At 38.1% G+C, this 16,403-nt stretch overlaps 1 protein-coding gene across 1 annotated transcript in view; it reads left to right on the plus strand.

The window, feature by feature from the left end:
• The window catches only part of Smp_208020 (hypothetical protein), a gene marked incomplete at both ends in the record, with an annotated part of 62,074 nt that overhangs the window by 39,778 nt on the left and 5,893 nt on the right, over window positions 1-16,403 (plus strand). Inside the window, 2 exons of the mRNA XM_018795347.1 lie at window positions 8,833-8,965; window positions 10,834-11,213. Of these exons, the coding sequence (XP_018649669.1) occupies window positions 8,833-8,965; window positions 10,834-11,213 (513 nt within the window). The remainder of the gene's footprint in view (window positions 1-8,832; window positions 8,966-10,833; window positions 11,214-16,403) is intronic.

The raw sequence follows: 16,403 nt of genomic DNA on the forward strand, positions 1-16,403 counted from the left end.
GAGAAAAGCAAAAAGCAAAAACAATTCACTACATTAATTTCAATTATAGTAACATTTATATCTAATCAATTAATTAGTTGATTCATTCATATTAATCGATCAATTAATTTATTGATCAGTTATTGATTAATTATTTATTTTTACCTTTGAAAATGGCAATTTTCTAGAATATACTACAATCATAATAATCTTGATTGTCAAATAAATCAATAAAGCATTATCATTATCTAAGGAGGGGGGTTTTTTTTTGTTTTTTTTCTTGTTGTATATTGTGTTCTTTGTTTATTTTTGAGAACGATATTGATTTTCTTTGTTAAACGTTTTTTTTGTTGAAAACCAAAAAAAAACTACTCTTACTTTTTATATAATTCAAATCATGAGTCAATTGAGGGTAGACCACCATGAGAAACCTGGAAACACTGGATGGCCGTTTCGTTCTATTGTGGGACTCCTGATTTCAACTATATAAAATTACTAAAATCTCCACAACCCCCCCTTCGAATATTCCTACTTTTGCCATGTTATCTATATATACTTGGTAATACACTCATACTGATTTGATTTGTTTTTTTGTTTATCTGAACTATCCGACATTATTTACCTGAGCTGGATTGTATTTAAATTACTAATAAACAACAATTCATGATATATACAGATATAACAATCAATTATCTCATTCTTAACTGTTCCTTGTACAAATATGAGCCCGTCTTCTCTGATTTCACTATTCTTGCCTTTTCTTACCGATTGCGCTTCATTCCTGTCCGTTCCTTATCGATCTTCTGCCAAAATACATTCTATGCCTGACCATCATCTTAAACTACTTATATGGATATAAGTAGACCATACCACAGTAGTAGTATAATGGATCATGTACGAGCTACATAAATCTGAAATCATATTCTTTTGAATAATGATAGTAATGAGATGAGCTTCGACTTTTGCGGATAACTTTGCTAAATTTAAAATCTTTAGACAGTTTACATAAAACTGTTCAGTTTATTTACCAAGATAATAAACGTATATGACGTGCGATGTTTTATGGTGTAGGAGCAGGTTGAAAGAAAGCTAGGGGCGGTCAAACCAAAACGTGGCACAAATCCATGAAGTCACTGACAATTGGACTGAGCCATTCTGGTAGGTGTAGACTACCTGGTTAGGATCCGCGAGATGATAGCAACCGATGTTTAGAGACAGAGACCTTGAATGACATGGTTCAAAATCGTTTGCAAGGGCGAAGGTGAATCCACTCTTTGTGTTCTCCCAAATTCTGAATTCTTCATATCCCTTTGTTTTTTTTTTCCAAATTTGTTTCACTGGATTATACTCATTGAGTAACATCTTCAAACCCTAATCTTTCCAATTACGGCTTATACTCTTACTACTTCTACCACTATGGGATTTGAATCGACAACTGCATCTCTGTGTTAATGTGGTATGGCAACTCGAATTGATGTACGTACGTACGAATTTCAACGTTGTGAATGACTGACTGACTATACACGTATATATGATATGAGGGATGCCGACATACACAAACTATCCTTGTGTACGGTATATTACCTATGCTCAAACTATTTATTTATTTGAACACATAAATATTGGTACAAATAAAGCGTCAGAGATTCGTTTTTCGTCCTCTGGATGTCGTAAACAAGAGTAATGCCGCGAGAAGGCAATGTGTAGGACTTGTGTGTCAGTTGTTGTATACGCGTGGGCATGTGAGAGCATTTCGAGAGGGCTATCTGACTCTCCCCACCCTCAGTCGTACCAGGGCATTTTGGTGCCGAACTAAATAAATATTCTTATCTTCATAAGATGCAATTCACCACATGATGCATTTCAACCTAATTTCGCAACAAATTGTTGATGAATAATGTTTTACTTGAATGGTTTCATTCAACACATTGGTAATCAATAAAACCATTCCCAAATTTTCATATCTATTCAATTCAGTACTCTGGTATAGGATTTACAACCAAACGAGAACAAGCTATGTAGTCTTTATGAATCTTTATCTGAAACTTTTATTACCTGAACTTTGAATACCTCATTCACAGGAGCTCAAGCTCGATGATAACCTAAACCACAAACTTTCATTGAATTGTGTCGATAGAATTTACTTCGAATTTAAAATTACTTCGTCGGATTTGATATTATATAATTGATGAAAGTCAACAGTTTTACTTTACCCAGATTTTGTGCTCGTTGGATTTACAGATAGTACTCAGACAGGATTGAAGAATAAACTTTAACAAATGAACCTTTCCTTATTTCCCTTACTCATGCTTATTGTCTTAGTGTTTTTCTCAATACTCCCACCACCGATTGCATATGTATGAGTTACAATACTGTTCGGGCGCTCAACAGGGATCAGGGAATCCTCATAATGGATATAAGGATTTAATTCGCAAGATAACAAAGCAATGTCAGTAGATACAGTCCCACGGTATCTGGCAATTAAAATAGGTTCATTCACCTTAGATTCCTTTAGGATCCTGGAGCTCATTTATCTTGTAGGTTTGCAATCCAGTCGTTCTAACTCTCCGAGATGGCTCCTTCGTACCTACCAACCCGGCTCAAGCAGTGGAAATCCGTTTTTCGTCCTCAAACACCTGCCTAGAGAAAGTGAGTACGACTTCTCTGGCGTAGACTGTAGACACGTGGCTGTATCACAAGACTTTGAAGTTAAAGAGGACCCTCCCCAAGCTCGTTCATGCTGAGGCGTTTGAAACAATAATTATCCATATACTGTAAACGTAATATCAATACTTGAGCTTGAACGAGGTTGATTTATTAATTAATCTGTGTCGTCGTGCTAAAATCCAGTGTTCATTCTTTTTAATCTTATTTTCCGTTATTATTACTGCTATCATTATTAATAAGGCACCTCTTGACTGTTTACCTGCTTGTATAAAAATCATATTAGGCTAGACTACAGATTCTTTTTCTTATCTCTTTCTCTGGTTTACTTATCTACAATCTGACCGATAAAAGATTTCTATGACAAGGAAGAATTCTTAATTTGTCTGACTGACTCTCAATCAGTAGATAAAGTTCAATTCATTATATACCTGTGTGTGTGTGTGTGAATGTTGTTACATATGTTATTGCTTCTCTTCTAATGTTTATCGTTGATCCGTGGAATAATTCACCGTACTTCTGTAGTTAGTCGAAAGAAAAAATAATGTTTCACTTTTACAGGTAAAATTTATATCATACGTATACACTGTAGATTTACCTTATAATGTATCGTTTCTAATTTATTTATTTCAACACAAATATTGGCCACCGAATACATATGCGCCACACAAATCTCATTTGATTTCTGTGAGGGCTGTGATACTGCCCACGTGCCCGAACTGAAGCACGTGGTTTTCATAAAAGGCTACTCCCTGAGCCTTTGATCTAAAGGTCTGATCCACAAGACAGTGGAGCATCGTAAGGAGATGCAGTCACATAGTAGCCGGTGACCAACGATTGATTCATACGCCATTTGTTCCTTCAGGATCGTGCAGACCATGTGCACGATTGGTTTGTAATCAGTGTATTCCAACTCCCCTAGGTGGGTTTTTCGTGTCCACCAACCTGGTTGAAGCTTTGGACATTCACTTTTCGTTCTCTGGATGTCGCAAACAAGAGTAATGCCACGAGAAGGCAGCGAGTAGGGCTTATGTGGTAGTGGTTGTATACGCGTGGTCATGTGGGAGTATTTGGAGAGGGATAGCAGACTTTCCCCACTTTCGGTTTTACCAGGGCATTTGGGGCACTCTAAAATATTAATATTCATTTTGTTAATTTTGGGGACTTGGATTAATTACATTTTATTCGAGTTGAATAATTTCTGAGAAATATTCAAAACAATCAATAATCTATGTTTATTAACCAGTACACTACATTTGTGAATGGCTTTTTATAATGAGTAGTTATAATCTCTTAGTTTATTCTAATTTATCATTTGAAATAGCCAAATTATTCATTCTCTCCATTTTCACTCAACTTTTTTCCGATTGTCAACAGAATAATGCTGATTTTCACTGTTTGCGTACATATATCTTTTGCATTGGCGAAGGTGCATCCATTCTTTGTGTGTTCTTTCAAATTCTAATCTTTTGAATTCTTTATATCCCTTTCTTCTTCTCTTCCCAAATTTATTTCACTGTATTATACTCCTTGAATAATATCTTCAAACCCTAACCTTTCACATAATGCTTATACTCTTACTACTTCTACCACTATGGGATTTGAATGGACAACTGCATCTCTGTTAATATGGTATGGCAACTCGAACTGGTGTACTTATGTACGAAGTTCTACATTATGACTGACAAACTGACTGACATATCTTCATTGTCTATAAACAGTAAAGTAATTTTATACTTGACAGAAATATTTACTCTCTTCTAACCTTCCCCCCCCCGGTAACATTTTCTTTCTCTATTTTTACCATCGATACATAAACATTTACTACATATTACTTTATTAATCTTGTTTTCATATCACCCTCTTTTTTTTTATCTTTTATGTTTCCGGATATATATGTTTTCCCCACTGATTTATTCTATTTATACATTCAGAGGTGAATTATCATCATCAATATTATCTCAATATTACTTGAGTAAAATTAATTTAGAATTGTCCTCCTCCTCCTCATTATCATCATCATCATCATCTTGTGATCTCTTTCTATAGAGAATGTTAGTTGCTAAGGGAAACAAAAATTATTTACGTCACTGATAGTAATAATAATAGTAACTATTTCAATTTTGATAATAATCCTCATCATAATACTGAAATATATGTTTCTATCTCTTTTAGTGTCATATTAGTTATGTTGTATTTATAAATGTGTGTGTGTGCTTGTGTGTAGGCGTTCATGTAACTCCTCCAATACTGTTTTAGTAAAATTCTACGTAGGTGTAAAATGATTATTTTTCTTAGAGGGAAATAATCCTTTAAAAAAATGAATTATTCTTATGATAATTTTGGTACTTGCTATAGTTTAATGAAGGGTTATACACGAGATAAGGAATCTGTGAATATTGAGATGGGTTTAGGTTCTTGGGATATGTTGTATGGTATTCAATAACCGATGCTTTAGTCGGGTTGGTGGACAAGGAGGATCCAGCTAATAAGCGGAGTTGGAAAACACTGATTACAAACCAATCTGGTCCATCAGGGTGCTTGGTACCTGTGTGATTGAGCCACAGGATTGAGCTGTACTGTTCGGATTGTAGCGTTAAAGCCCATATAGTGTCTGGTTCTATTGTGGGGCGGGATTGAGCTGTACTGCTGGGGTTAAGCCTGGGCAGTGTCTGGCTCACCTGTTAAACGGGATTGAGCTATACTGTTTGGTCTGTCACATGAAAGTCAGGATGGTGTCTGGTTCTCCTGAAAACCAGTACAAAATTACCTTGGCCCACAAGGGTATATTATATAACTGTGAGCCCCCAAATGCCCTGGTACGGCCGAGAGTGGTGAGAGTACACTCTACCTCTCGAAATGCTCTCACATGGCCATGCGTATATAGCCTCTGACAGGGAAGTCCTACTCACTGCGGGGGTGTTTACAAAATTCAGAGGACAAAAAGTGAATGTCTGGCGCTTTAACCGGGTTCGTGAGCACGGAGGATCCACCTAGGGGAGTTGGAAAACACTGATTCCAAACCAATGGTGCACTTGGGCTCCAGTATCCTGAGGGAACAAATGACGTGTGAACTTGTTGTTGGTCATTGGTTACCATGGGACTGCATCTTTTTACGTTGTTCCACTGCCTTGTGGATTAGACCTTACAATGAAAGGCTCCGGGTGTGGCCCCCTAAGAAAACCACATGTTTCGGTCTGGGCACCCGGACAGTATCACAGCCCTCACACAAATTAAGTGTTCAAATAAATAAAAATATTCAATACACCAGCCACAACTTATAGACTTATCAGTCCATGCTTACTTTTTGATTAAATTCACGTAATCTCAACAATCCATCTGTCAGTGTATCTCGCTACTGCAGTGTTTATAAAAGGGGAAAGCTGTCTTATGTACGAGTTTTTTATGACGACCATTTGTATCAGAGGTTAAAATTTACAATGCGGTGTGATTTTGATCTAAACTTTCTAATACAGACACTATTGTATATGTTTCTCTACTGATGTATATACCATTCATGATTGTAGTTCATTACCCACTGCTTAGAGCATTCAAGTGTTATCTTTCAAGCTACAACACATATTTCTAGTTAGTATTCGATGTCAGTATGATCTGTTACTTACTCATGACATGTATAATCTTACACCACAAAAGTCTATACACAAGTACTTGGATAACTATCCTTAATACGAGCAGAAACGGTGAGACTTTAATTTATTGATGACCTTTAAGCGATATAAAATTAACCTTGAGAAACTCTGCTTCTTACGCTCAAAATAGGTTTATGAATCAGTCTGAGAAATTAAGACGAGGACCTACGGCTAGAAGTTAAGGTCAGTAACCACATTTACGGTTTTCATCACAAGTTGACATCAGCTATAATCCAAGAGTTTTGTTTAGCCACATGGGTGAATGAATTTCGCGTCTAAAGTCAGGATACTTCATCAACAATTAGTAATCTGTCTCCTGTCGGTAGATTCAGGCTTTCTATTCGAACCACGCCTAATGATCGTAATCTACGACTGTAGATCTTGGGTAACATAGCCAGGGTTCGATAGTGGTAATAGTGCACATGAATTTACCCCTATCTTCCCATAAATCTTGAGCCCACACTTTATAACTCAATCTCATTCGTTCCTTTTGAACTATATCGCGTATTTTTCGCTTTCCACTGAAGTAGAAATCAATACCTCACATTCTCTGTTGTTCATCTTGTTAATTTTCATTGCCTCTCGTTACGCTAATATACATTGCTCCACCGTGAACCAATACAGATTTGTCCCGAATTCTACGTAGTTAATGGATAATTGGATAATTAGAAATATTCAGTGTAACACGTCATTTAATATATGATTTTGAAGGTAGTTAAATTATAGAGAAAACATGGCGCTGTTAAACAACTAACTCAGATTAATGGACATCTCAGAATCAATTAGATGATTTGGACATCGGAGATGACCTAACCCTCCTATCTCATACACACGAACAAATACAGATGAAGACAGCAAATGTAGCAGCAGCCTCTGCATCCATAGGCCTCAACATACACAAAGGAAAAACAGGACTTTCAAATACAACACGGAGAACACCAACCCAATCACACTTGATGGAGAAACTCTGGAAGAGGTGGAAACATTCACGTACCTGAGAAGCATCGTTGATAAACAAGGAGGATCGGATGCAGATGTAAAGGCTAGGACTGGCAAAGCAAGGACCTCATTCTTACAATTGAAGAACATATGGAACTCAAAACAACTGTCAGCTAACTTCAGAGTGAGAATCTTCAATGTGAACGTCAAGACAGTACTACTGTACGGAGCTGAAACGTGAACAACTACTACATTCATCGTCAAGAAGGTAAAAGTATTTATAAACAGTAGTTTACGCAAAATACTCAACATTCACTGGTCGGAAACTATCAGCAACAGCGTTTTATGGGAGAGGACAAACCAACTTCCAGCTGAAGAGGAAATTAGGAAAAGACGTTGGAAGTGGATTGGATATATATTGAGGAAATCACCAAACTTCATCACGAGGCAATCTCTAACTCGGAATGGTGAAGGGAAGCGGAGAAGAGGAAGGCCAAAGAACACATTACGCCGAGAAATAGAAGCAGATATGAAAAGGATGAATGTTAACTGGAAAGGATTGCCTAGGACAGAGTTGGATGGAGAATGCTGGTGAGCGGTCTATGCTCCTCCACGAGGGGTTGCAGGCGTAAGTAAATAAATCGGATTCATTATTTAACGTATTCAAAGTTAAAATGAGAAATCATAAATAACCTAAAGTTATTTGTTGTGAACATGTTCAATGACAGTGTTCCGACACTCCCCCCCCCACTTGTACACCTTTGTCCATAAAAGCATAAAGCAGTGTTACCTGTGATAATAACTACTTACTATCATAAGTAATCTTCACTATCGTTTGAGCCTGAAATCTTTGATCTTTCGGTTAACTTAAATACCTTGTAATATCCATTTACAAGTAAACAGCTAGATAATTATTTGTTCAAATGTCGTATAGTTACGCATATGTTGTATTTATTTTCCAGCTGTTTCAGTCTATCAATATAAATACTTGTGTGTGTGTATTTTTGTGCTTGTGTAGTAACAAAGTAGTCTACGGTACATAACGCTTAAATTCACTTTGGTATTGTTTAGTTGAATCTTCCCATTGATGTTTAGGACTGAAATTGATCAGATTCTTAGTCGCATGTGTGCGTATTGCTTCGATATAACCGTAATTCACAAGTATTATAAGCAAAGATGGGTAGCGGATAGCAGTGAAATCCAGGAATCCTGGATACAGTCGTTTTATCTCATATACAATTTGATGTTTTCATTACCACTTGATTTAATATCTTGTTGATGAGACTCTATTTTCTTTCCGGCGAGGTCGTGGATGCGCAGCGCTGAGGAGTCCCATAATAGGACGAAACGGTTGTCCAGTGTTTCCAGGTTTTCCTTGGTGGTCTAGCTTCAATTGACTCATGCTTTCAACTATGAAAATATCAATTTGCTTATTTTTGGAGTGAAAAAATACCCCCAGCAAGAATGCTGACAATGTTACTTTTAAATAGAATTTCAGTAGTATTTCGTTATGTTCAACAATGTTTATGCTTAAAATTCTTTGTGTATACCGTAAGTATTTCTTTTAATATATTGTTTTCTTCAAACTTTATCTAAACAGACAATCAAATTCATTATGGCAACCAGTCACATCACTTTCATCTATGCATAATTTAATACGTTCATGGCGTCATACATTAATTGATGGTGGGTGTGAGAAATTACTTCAATCTGGTGTTTACGGTGTTCATCAGGTATGTAGAATTGTCATCCATTTTTTGAAATTTTTCATTCCAGACTATTTCATATAAAGTTGGAATGATAGGTCTGGTCCTATTGATATGAACAATTAACCCACTCTAAATGGCAAAATGGGTGTAACTGGGCTTATCCTTATGTCTCTTTAAGCTTGATATCAATAAACAAAAAAGATGATTACCATGTACGTACAATCATCAAGGTTTTGCAATATCTATGTTTTATCACCAGCTAGTTATATCACAGTTAAGTGTGTAAGCATAATTCATGTCTCACAGTTTCAGACTATATAGATTTATATAGGTAAGATCATGAGTCAATTGAAGCTAGACCGCCATGGAAAACCTGGAAGCACCGGACGCCAGGAAACAGCTATGACCCCAGTGTGCTGGAAAGGTGCACATCCACGATCCCGCCTCGAGGGATTAGAACCCTGAGATGGTCAGCATCCAGCGGTGTTAATGTCTAACCTCAACCAATCCACGATGCCGGCTCAGTGGTCTATCGCTTAAGTGCTCTGGGGCGAGACTGGTAGGTCCTGGGTTCTAATCCTTCGAGGCGGGATCGTGGATGTGCACTGTTGAGGGTTCCCACTATAGGACGAAACGGTTGTCCAGTGCTTCCAGGTTTTCCATGGTGATCTAGCTTCAATTGACTCATGATCTTACCTATATAAAATTACTAAAATCTCCACAAAACCCCCTTGTCATATAGATTTAAATAGTTTTAAAGCCGATTCGAATATGTATTAACTAGATTTTCTCTGTTCAGCGGACCTCAAAACTGTAGTATCCTTACAACTATCAAATTTTCACAATATTCTTCGATCATATTTCTGTACATTGATCAGATAATGTTATAGTAGCGTCTCTCTTTGTCTGAAAGCCTAATCTTCCTAATACATCACCGAATAGATAGCCATCTTTCAAACATCTGTCATATGACAGTTTGGAATCGGAATTGAGATTAACTGATTATGTTGATTGTTGAGAAAAAGTATCTTTCTATCCTCCAAGGAACATTATAAATTCACCTTCAACTTGTAGTTTCAGCGTTAATTATATATATATATTAGGCTAGTTGTAGCTCTTTTATTTTCGTTACTTCAATAAATCCTTTCTGATATGAAAGGATCTCAATGACAGTCATTATAGTTTAACTATATTTTTCCTATAAATAAAGGTGACTACTACTACTACTACTACTGATTTAGTACCTCTCAGTAGCAGAATATCATTCTCGATTATGTACTCACTTTTGTTAATATCTCTTGATGACTGAATTCACTTAGTATTGTTTGTTTGAATCTTCCCATTGATGTTTAGGACTGCAACTGGTCAGTCTCTGATTGGCCATATGTGCATACTGTGCGTATCGCCTCGATATTGTCTTAATTCACAAGCATTCTAAGCAAAGATGGATAGTGGCTAACAGTGGAATCCAGTTTGACGCGCGTTTCGTCATATTTGGGACTCGTCAGCTGGGTGTACCTGCATCTCAGAGTTGATGTTCACTCTGGGACTCGAACCCAGTACCTTTCGTTTCAAACGCCATCGCGTTATCCACTGGGTTTGAGTCCCAGAGTAAACATCAAATCTGAGATACAGGTACATCCAGCGGACGAGTCCGAAATAGGACGAAACGCGCGTCTAATTGGATTCCACTGCTGGCCACTATCCATCTTTGCTTATAATCTCTGGATGACTGTTTTGATTTCACATCCTTCTCTTAACCCAACTGAATTTAGTTGTTAACATAGTAATGGAAAATGTTTATATTCTACCCACTTTGATACAAAAATATTTATTGTTAGTATTGAATTGATTTATTCTCACTTCCAAGTCTTATTTATTTATTCTTCTAGGCTGTACTTCGTAGTATCGGTTCATTCTATGTAAACCATGATCATATATCATTTGATTATCCACCAGATTCATTGTATCGTGATATACTATTTCGTCGAATTCATTTGAATAAACCAGGTGTTTATGCAAATTTTGAAATACGTTTATTATCTCGTGAAGGTAGTATTAGTTCACCACATTTAATGGCAGTTGAATTATCTGTATGGCGTTCTCCAAGTCTTACAACATTATTATCTTCATCATTGTCTAATAATATATATGGAAATAATAATTATATTCTTGAAGCTAAAAGTTTCTTCATTAAGTTGGAGAATGATGCTTTAAATATTTCACTTTATGTTTGTCCAGCTGCTTGTTATTCAACACCAGTTCTAGTCAAGTAAGCGTCTTAAATATTTTTACTTTAGGATGTCTTGTTTTGAGGATTTTTTTGTAGTATTTATTTATTTATTTAAACACATAAATGTTGGTACAAAGGGGCACCGAATACATATGCGCCGCAAAAATCTCATTCGATTTGTGTGAGGGCTGTGATATTGCTCAGGTAGTTTTCTTAGGGGACCACACCGGGAGCCTTTGATTTTAAGGTCTGATCCACAAGGCAGTGGAACATCGTGAGGAGATACAGTCCCATGGTAGCCGGTGACCAACGATTGTTTCATACCCCAATTTTTCCTTGAGGACCGTGGAGACCATGTACACTATTGGTTTGTAATCAGGGTTTTCCAACTCCCCTTAGCTGGATCCTCCATATGCACCAACCCGGTTAAAGCGCCGGACATTCATTTTTTGTCCTCTCAATTTTGTAAACAACACCGCTACCATGAGAAGGCAGTGAGTAGGACTTCTCTGGCAGAGGCTATATACGCGTGGCCATGTGGGAGCATTTGGAGAGGGAGAGCGGACTCTCCCCACTCTCGGCCATACCAGGGCATATATATATATATATAACTAGTGTGATTTTTAGAACTATCCGGAGAAAAAAACCCTTGAGAAATGAGTAGTTATGCAATAAATAGCTGTTTGTAGTCGAGGAGTAGATAGATATTCATAACTGTTATCGATTTCTAATCCGAAAGAAAGAACCCTTTACGATATGACACAAACAGTAAACACCATTTTCACTAAAATTGTTAATGCTTCAACCTAATTATCTTAAAGGTTTATTCATCTTGTTACCAGTCCCCCACTTAATATTCAATAGTTGGGATATAAATTATTAGGTGAATTACAAACAAGATGAAAGAACTTTCGAAGTAGTTAAGATAAAACATAGATCCTTTACCTATTCAATCGATCTCCTTAATTATTTTCATATTTTCATGCCCCCAAATGCTCTGGTACGGCCGAGAGTGGGGAGAGTCCGCTCCGGGTGTAGCCCCCTAAGAAAACCACCTGCTTTAGTTTGGGCACGTGGGCAGTATCACAGCCCTCACACAAATCAAATGAGATTTGTGCGGCGCATATGTATTCGGTGCCCCTTTGTACCAATATTTATGTGTTCAAATAAATAAATAAATCATATTTTCATTTAGATTTCGACTTCATTATTATCATCATCAGTTTGTCACATTAATTTGCTGAATATGATTTCATCTCTCACGTAAAGTCGATATATAATTTATAGACGACATCTGAGCGACGTTAAAGTGACTTACAGAATGTCCACCTACTACTAACTAGGACTAAATGATGGTTATAAACTAGTGTGAGGTACTAGAATTGTGATTTACAGTTGATGATTAAGGTTATGAATTAGATTTAGGGTTTTCATCACTATCTGACATGAACTATAATCCCAAAACTATTTAGCCAGATGGATGGATGAATGAATTTCGCGCCCGAATTCGAAACCTGTTATTGTAAATCTAATTGGTTCGTTCATAAATTATAGTCTCGTCAAAAATTACTGTCATCTATTATATAATATATTGTTCTCTGATTCGTAATGTTGTTTTTCTCCTCTATACATTAAAATTTGTCAATAACATTTTTCTTTATGCTGGTTATTTTTTGTCCACTTTCTTTATTGGACATTTATACAAATCCAATTGACCAATCACAACCAAGGTTATAGATAAAGATCATGTGACCAAAGGTCGTCTTTGATTAAATGTTTACATTTTTTGTCTACCTCAACAAACGATCGATAAAAGTAGATTTTAGCCCAGAAAGTTAAAGAAATTAAAATGTGATATTCAAATCACTAACGTAGAATTAATATTCTTTAAATAATAGGGATATTTTAATTTGTTTATCTATGTAAATAATCCTTTGTTTGTTCCCTTAGGAACCATACCTTAATAAATATCCTGTTTAGCTGTAAATAATTCCCCAAAATCAATAGCTTTGTAAGTGTTCGACATTGGATGCTGATCACATTAATTTAGGTGGACTTTTTTGGCTGAAGGCGTTCGATCATGTAACCGCACCAGATCACGTTACAGAACGGCGTGGGAAACATCTCCTACGATCATTAGCCAGATTAGATTAAATCGCTTCTCGATATATTGATAACGCATCAAATATATCTTCCAACCTCTTCGCTTCTGATTTTAACTGGGTGGGTACGATTCGATTATAGAAGGTGTTACTGGTAAAGAGTTGTCAAACTACAATACTGGTGGTATCTTCAATCCGTTACCGATTTATGTAATTACTTCTGTATTATAGAGTAACTTGGATAAAAAAAACTACTTTATTAATATGTTGTTTCAGCGTAAAGAATTTTCGTAGTGAATAGACCAGTGCTATTATATATCTGTATCCTCATCTATTAGCATACTATTCTGTATTTTCATAGCTGCAAGCGTGAGTCAATTGAAGCTAGACCACCAAGCTAGTCTCACAATAGGACGAAACGGCCGTCCAGTGCTTCCAGGTTTTCCTTGGTGGTTCAGCTTCAATTGACTCACTTTTGCAACTATGAAAATACTAAATCTCCACAAAACCCCTTCTAATAATACTATTCTGTTTTATTGTTTCGATTTACTAAGGAATCGAGGGCATATTTCTGAGTTGTAATAAACTGAAAATTAAGTTTTGTTTCACTGTCATCAGTTGCTAACCACATAAGATGTAAGATTCAGAAATAGATATCGTTGTTTATCACATAACAATCTGTAGATTATGACTTGGTCATTGGAATATAACTTATTTATACTCTTCTCACTTGTAAATCATGAGATTATTAACGACAGAACTATCTCATGAACTCACGAGGTAAACTGTCAATACTTGGCCCGACCGTTGCTGCTACCTTGACGTGGTGGTCGGGCTTGCCTATCGTGATGATCCAATCGAGCTATGCTGGCTGGAACAATCGTTCCTCAAGGTCCTACCATGCCAGACAGGTCGGTTGAAGAGCGGTGAGACTAAAAGCAGCAATCCCAAGGTCCGAAGGCGAAGTCGTACTGCTGACTGTACAGAGGTGTGAAAGCAGTAAGGTGTTTCCTTCAGACAACCAGCATGACAGCGATGCTGCCTTCCCACAAGGAGGGGTGGGGTTAGAAAAGGTCGACCCTAAAAATGCACACCTCGCCTCATCCCACGGATTTCCGTCTCCGGCGGTAAGGACTTTTGAAGAACGGAGCTAACACGTCAAAAATCCCCCACAAAAAGGCCGTGCGTGACCGGCCTCAAGCAGATGTCCCTTGGGCACTGCGGTCACGCTCCCAGGTCGTTAAGACCAACACTAATCCAACTTCTTTTTCAGGTCCCTCAAGAAATACCCTTCCACGGTGTGGGCAGCCGGGAAGTGATACTAGCCCTCATACCCTTAACTGCACACAAGACTAAGTTGGTCGCTTTCAAATCCTTCCTACACCTAATAACTCTGTTATCTCCTCGACTAACCCTTCCCACGTCCTTTTATCGCGTCGCACCGCTAGGGCAAACGATTCGAGTACACAGAACGTTATTCCTGGTCTCTTGAAACCACGCTCTAAACTACATATAGGAACTTTTAATGTCCGAACATTGTGCCAAATAGGACAACAGGCTTCCTTAGCTAGAACTCTAGAATCTTACACCATCGATGTGTGCTGCGTCTCCGAAACGCGCATACAAGATCCGAGTAGTGTCATTCATTTGACCGCACCTAATCAAAATAAAGTTTCATCTCGATACACGCTCCGTGTATCTGGAAGCCCTGACGCTGCTTCCCGTGGCCTCGCTGGAGTAGGTATAGCATTAAGTCCTAGGGCAGAACTAGCTCTTTTAGACTGGATCCCAGTAGACAGTCGTCTATGCGCTGTTCGACTAAACGGATCAGTAAGGACTCGGAAAGATAGGGAAATTCGTCGTTGCCTCTTCGTCGTCTCTGCCTACTCTCCCACTGACTGCAGCTCAGACGATATAAAAGATGAGTTCTACAGGAAACTTTCTGACCTTCTCCGAGAAGCTAGGCGTTCTGATGTAGTAATAGTAGCAGGTGACTTTAATGCTCAAGTAGGTAAACTAAGTGAAAGGGAAGGACACCTGGGTGGATCTTATGGTGTCATGGCGAAAAGAACAGATAATGGCGACCGTCTGTTGCAGCTATGCTCAGATAACCGCCTATTTCTTGCAAATACTAACTTTAAGCATAAGGAAAAACATCTTTTGACCTGGCGACCCCCGAATTCGTCCCAACGTTGGACCCAATTAGATCACATCGCTATCAGCCACCGATGGAGGGGCTCGATAGAAGACTGTCGCTCATTCTGGGGCACATGCTTAGATTCAGATCATGCTCTAGTGCGAGCACGTATTTGTCTGCGTCTTACTGGACGTAGGAAAGACACTGCAGGGAAGCCTCTAAGGGTTCTACTTAATGGTAGGCAAGCTAAGAATATATTTCAGGAACAACTAGAAAAACAGTTAGGCAGCCATGTAAGTTGTGTCCACCCCGAGGCAGCGTGGAATGACATCCGAAAAGCTGTGGAATCAGCAGTGATATCCGCTAATAAGGTAAACCATAACGTTAGGGAGAAACAATGGATCTCGGCAGCATCTACCGCACTGATAGATGCTCGTAAACTCATCCCACCTGGCTCTGAGCATAACGAAGAGCGGAGTCAACTTAAGCGCAGGCTTATAAGAAGTCTACGTAATGATCGTGAACAGTGGTGGGTAGCGAAAGCAAGAGAGATGGAAAAGGCAGCGGCAATAGGTAACAGTAGGCAGCTATTCAGACTCGTTAAAGAAACCGGTATTAGGAACCCGAATATCAGTGAAACCATCTCAGATAAAGATGGGCATATAATTCATTCTCAATCCAGGAGGTTGGATCGATGGGCAGAACACTTTAGGGATCAGTTCAACTGGCCTTCAGCCACACTTCAATTACCCACGATCCCCAGTCGTCCTGAATGGCAAATTGATGTAAGTCCTCCAACCCTCTGTGAGGTTGAAAAAGCTATAGGAAATCTGAAGCGAGGGAGAGCAGCAGGCCCTGACAGGTTGACCCCTGAGATTTTTAAGGATGGTGGTCCAGTACTAGCAGTGAGATTGACTGAGGTCTTAGGTAGAATCTGGGAACTGGACGTAATTCCATCTGACTGGTCCCATCACTGATTGTGCCAGTTTA

Source organism: Schistosoma mansoni, chromosome 2 (assembly GCF_000237925.1).
Source record: "Schistosoma mansoni strain Puerto Rico chromosome 2, complete genome".
In the NCBI taxonomy this organism is placed as follows: domain Eukaryota; kingdom Metazoa; phylum Platyhelminthes; class Trematoda; order Strigeidida; family Schistosomatidae; genus Schistosoma; species Schistosoma mansoni.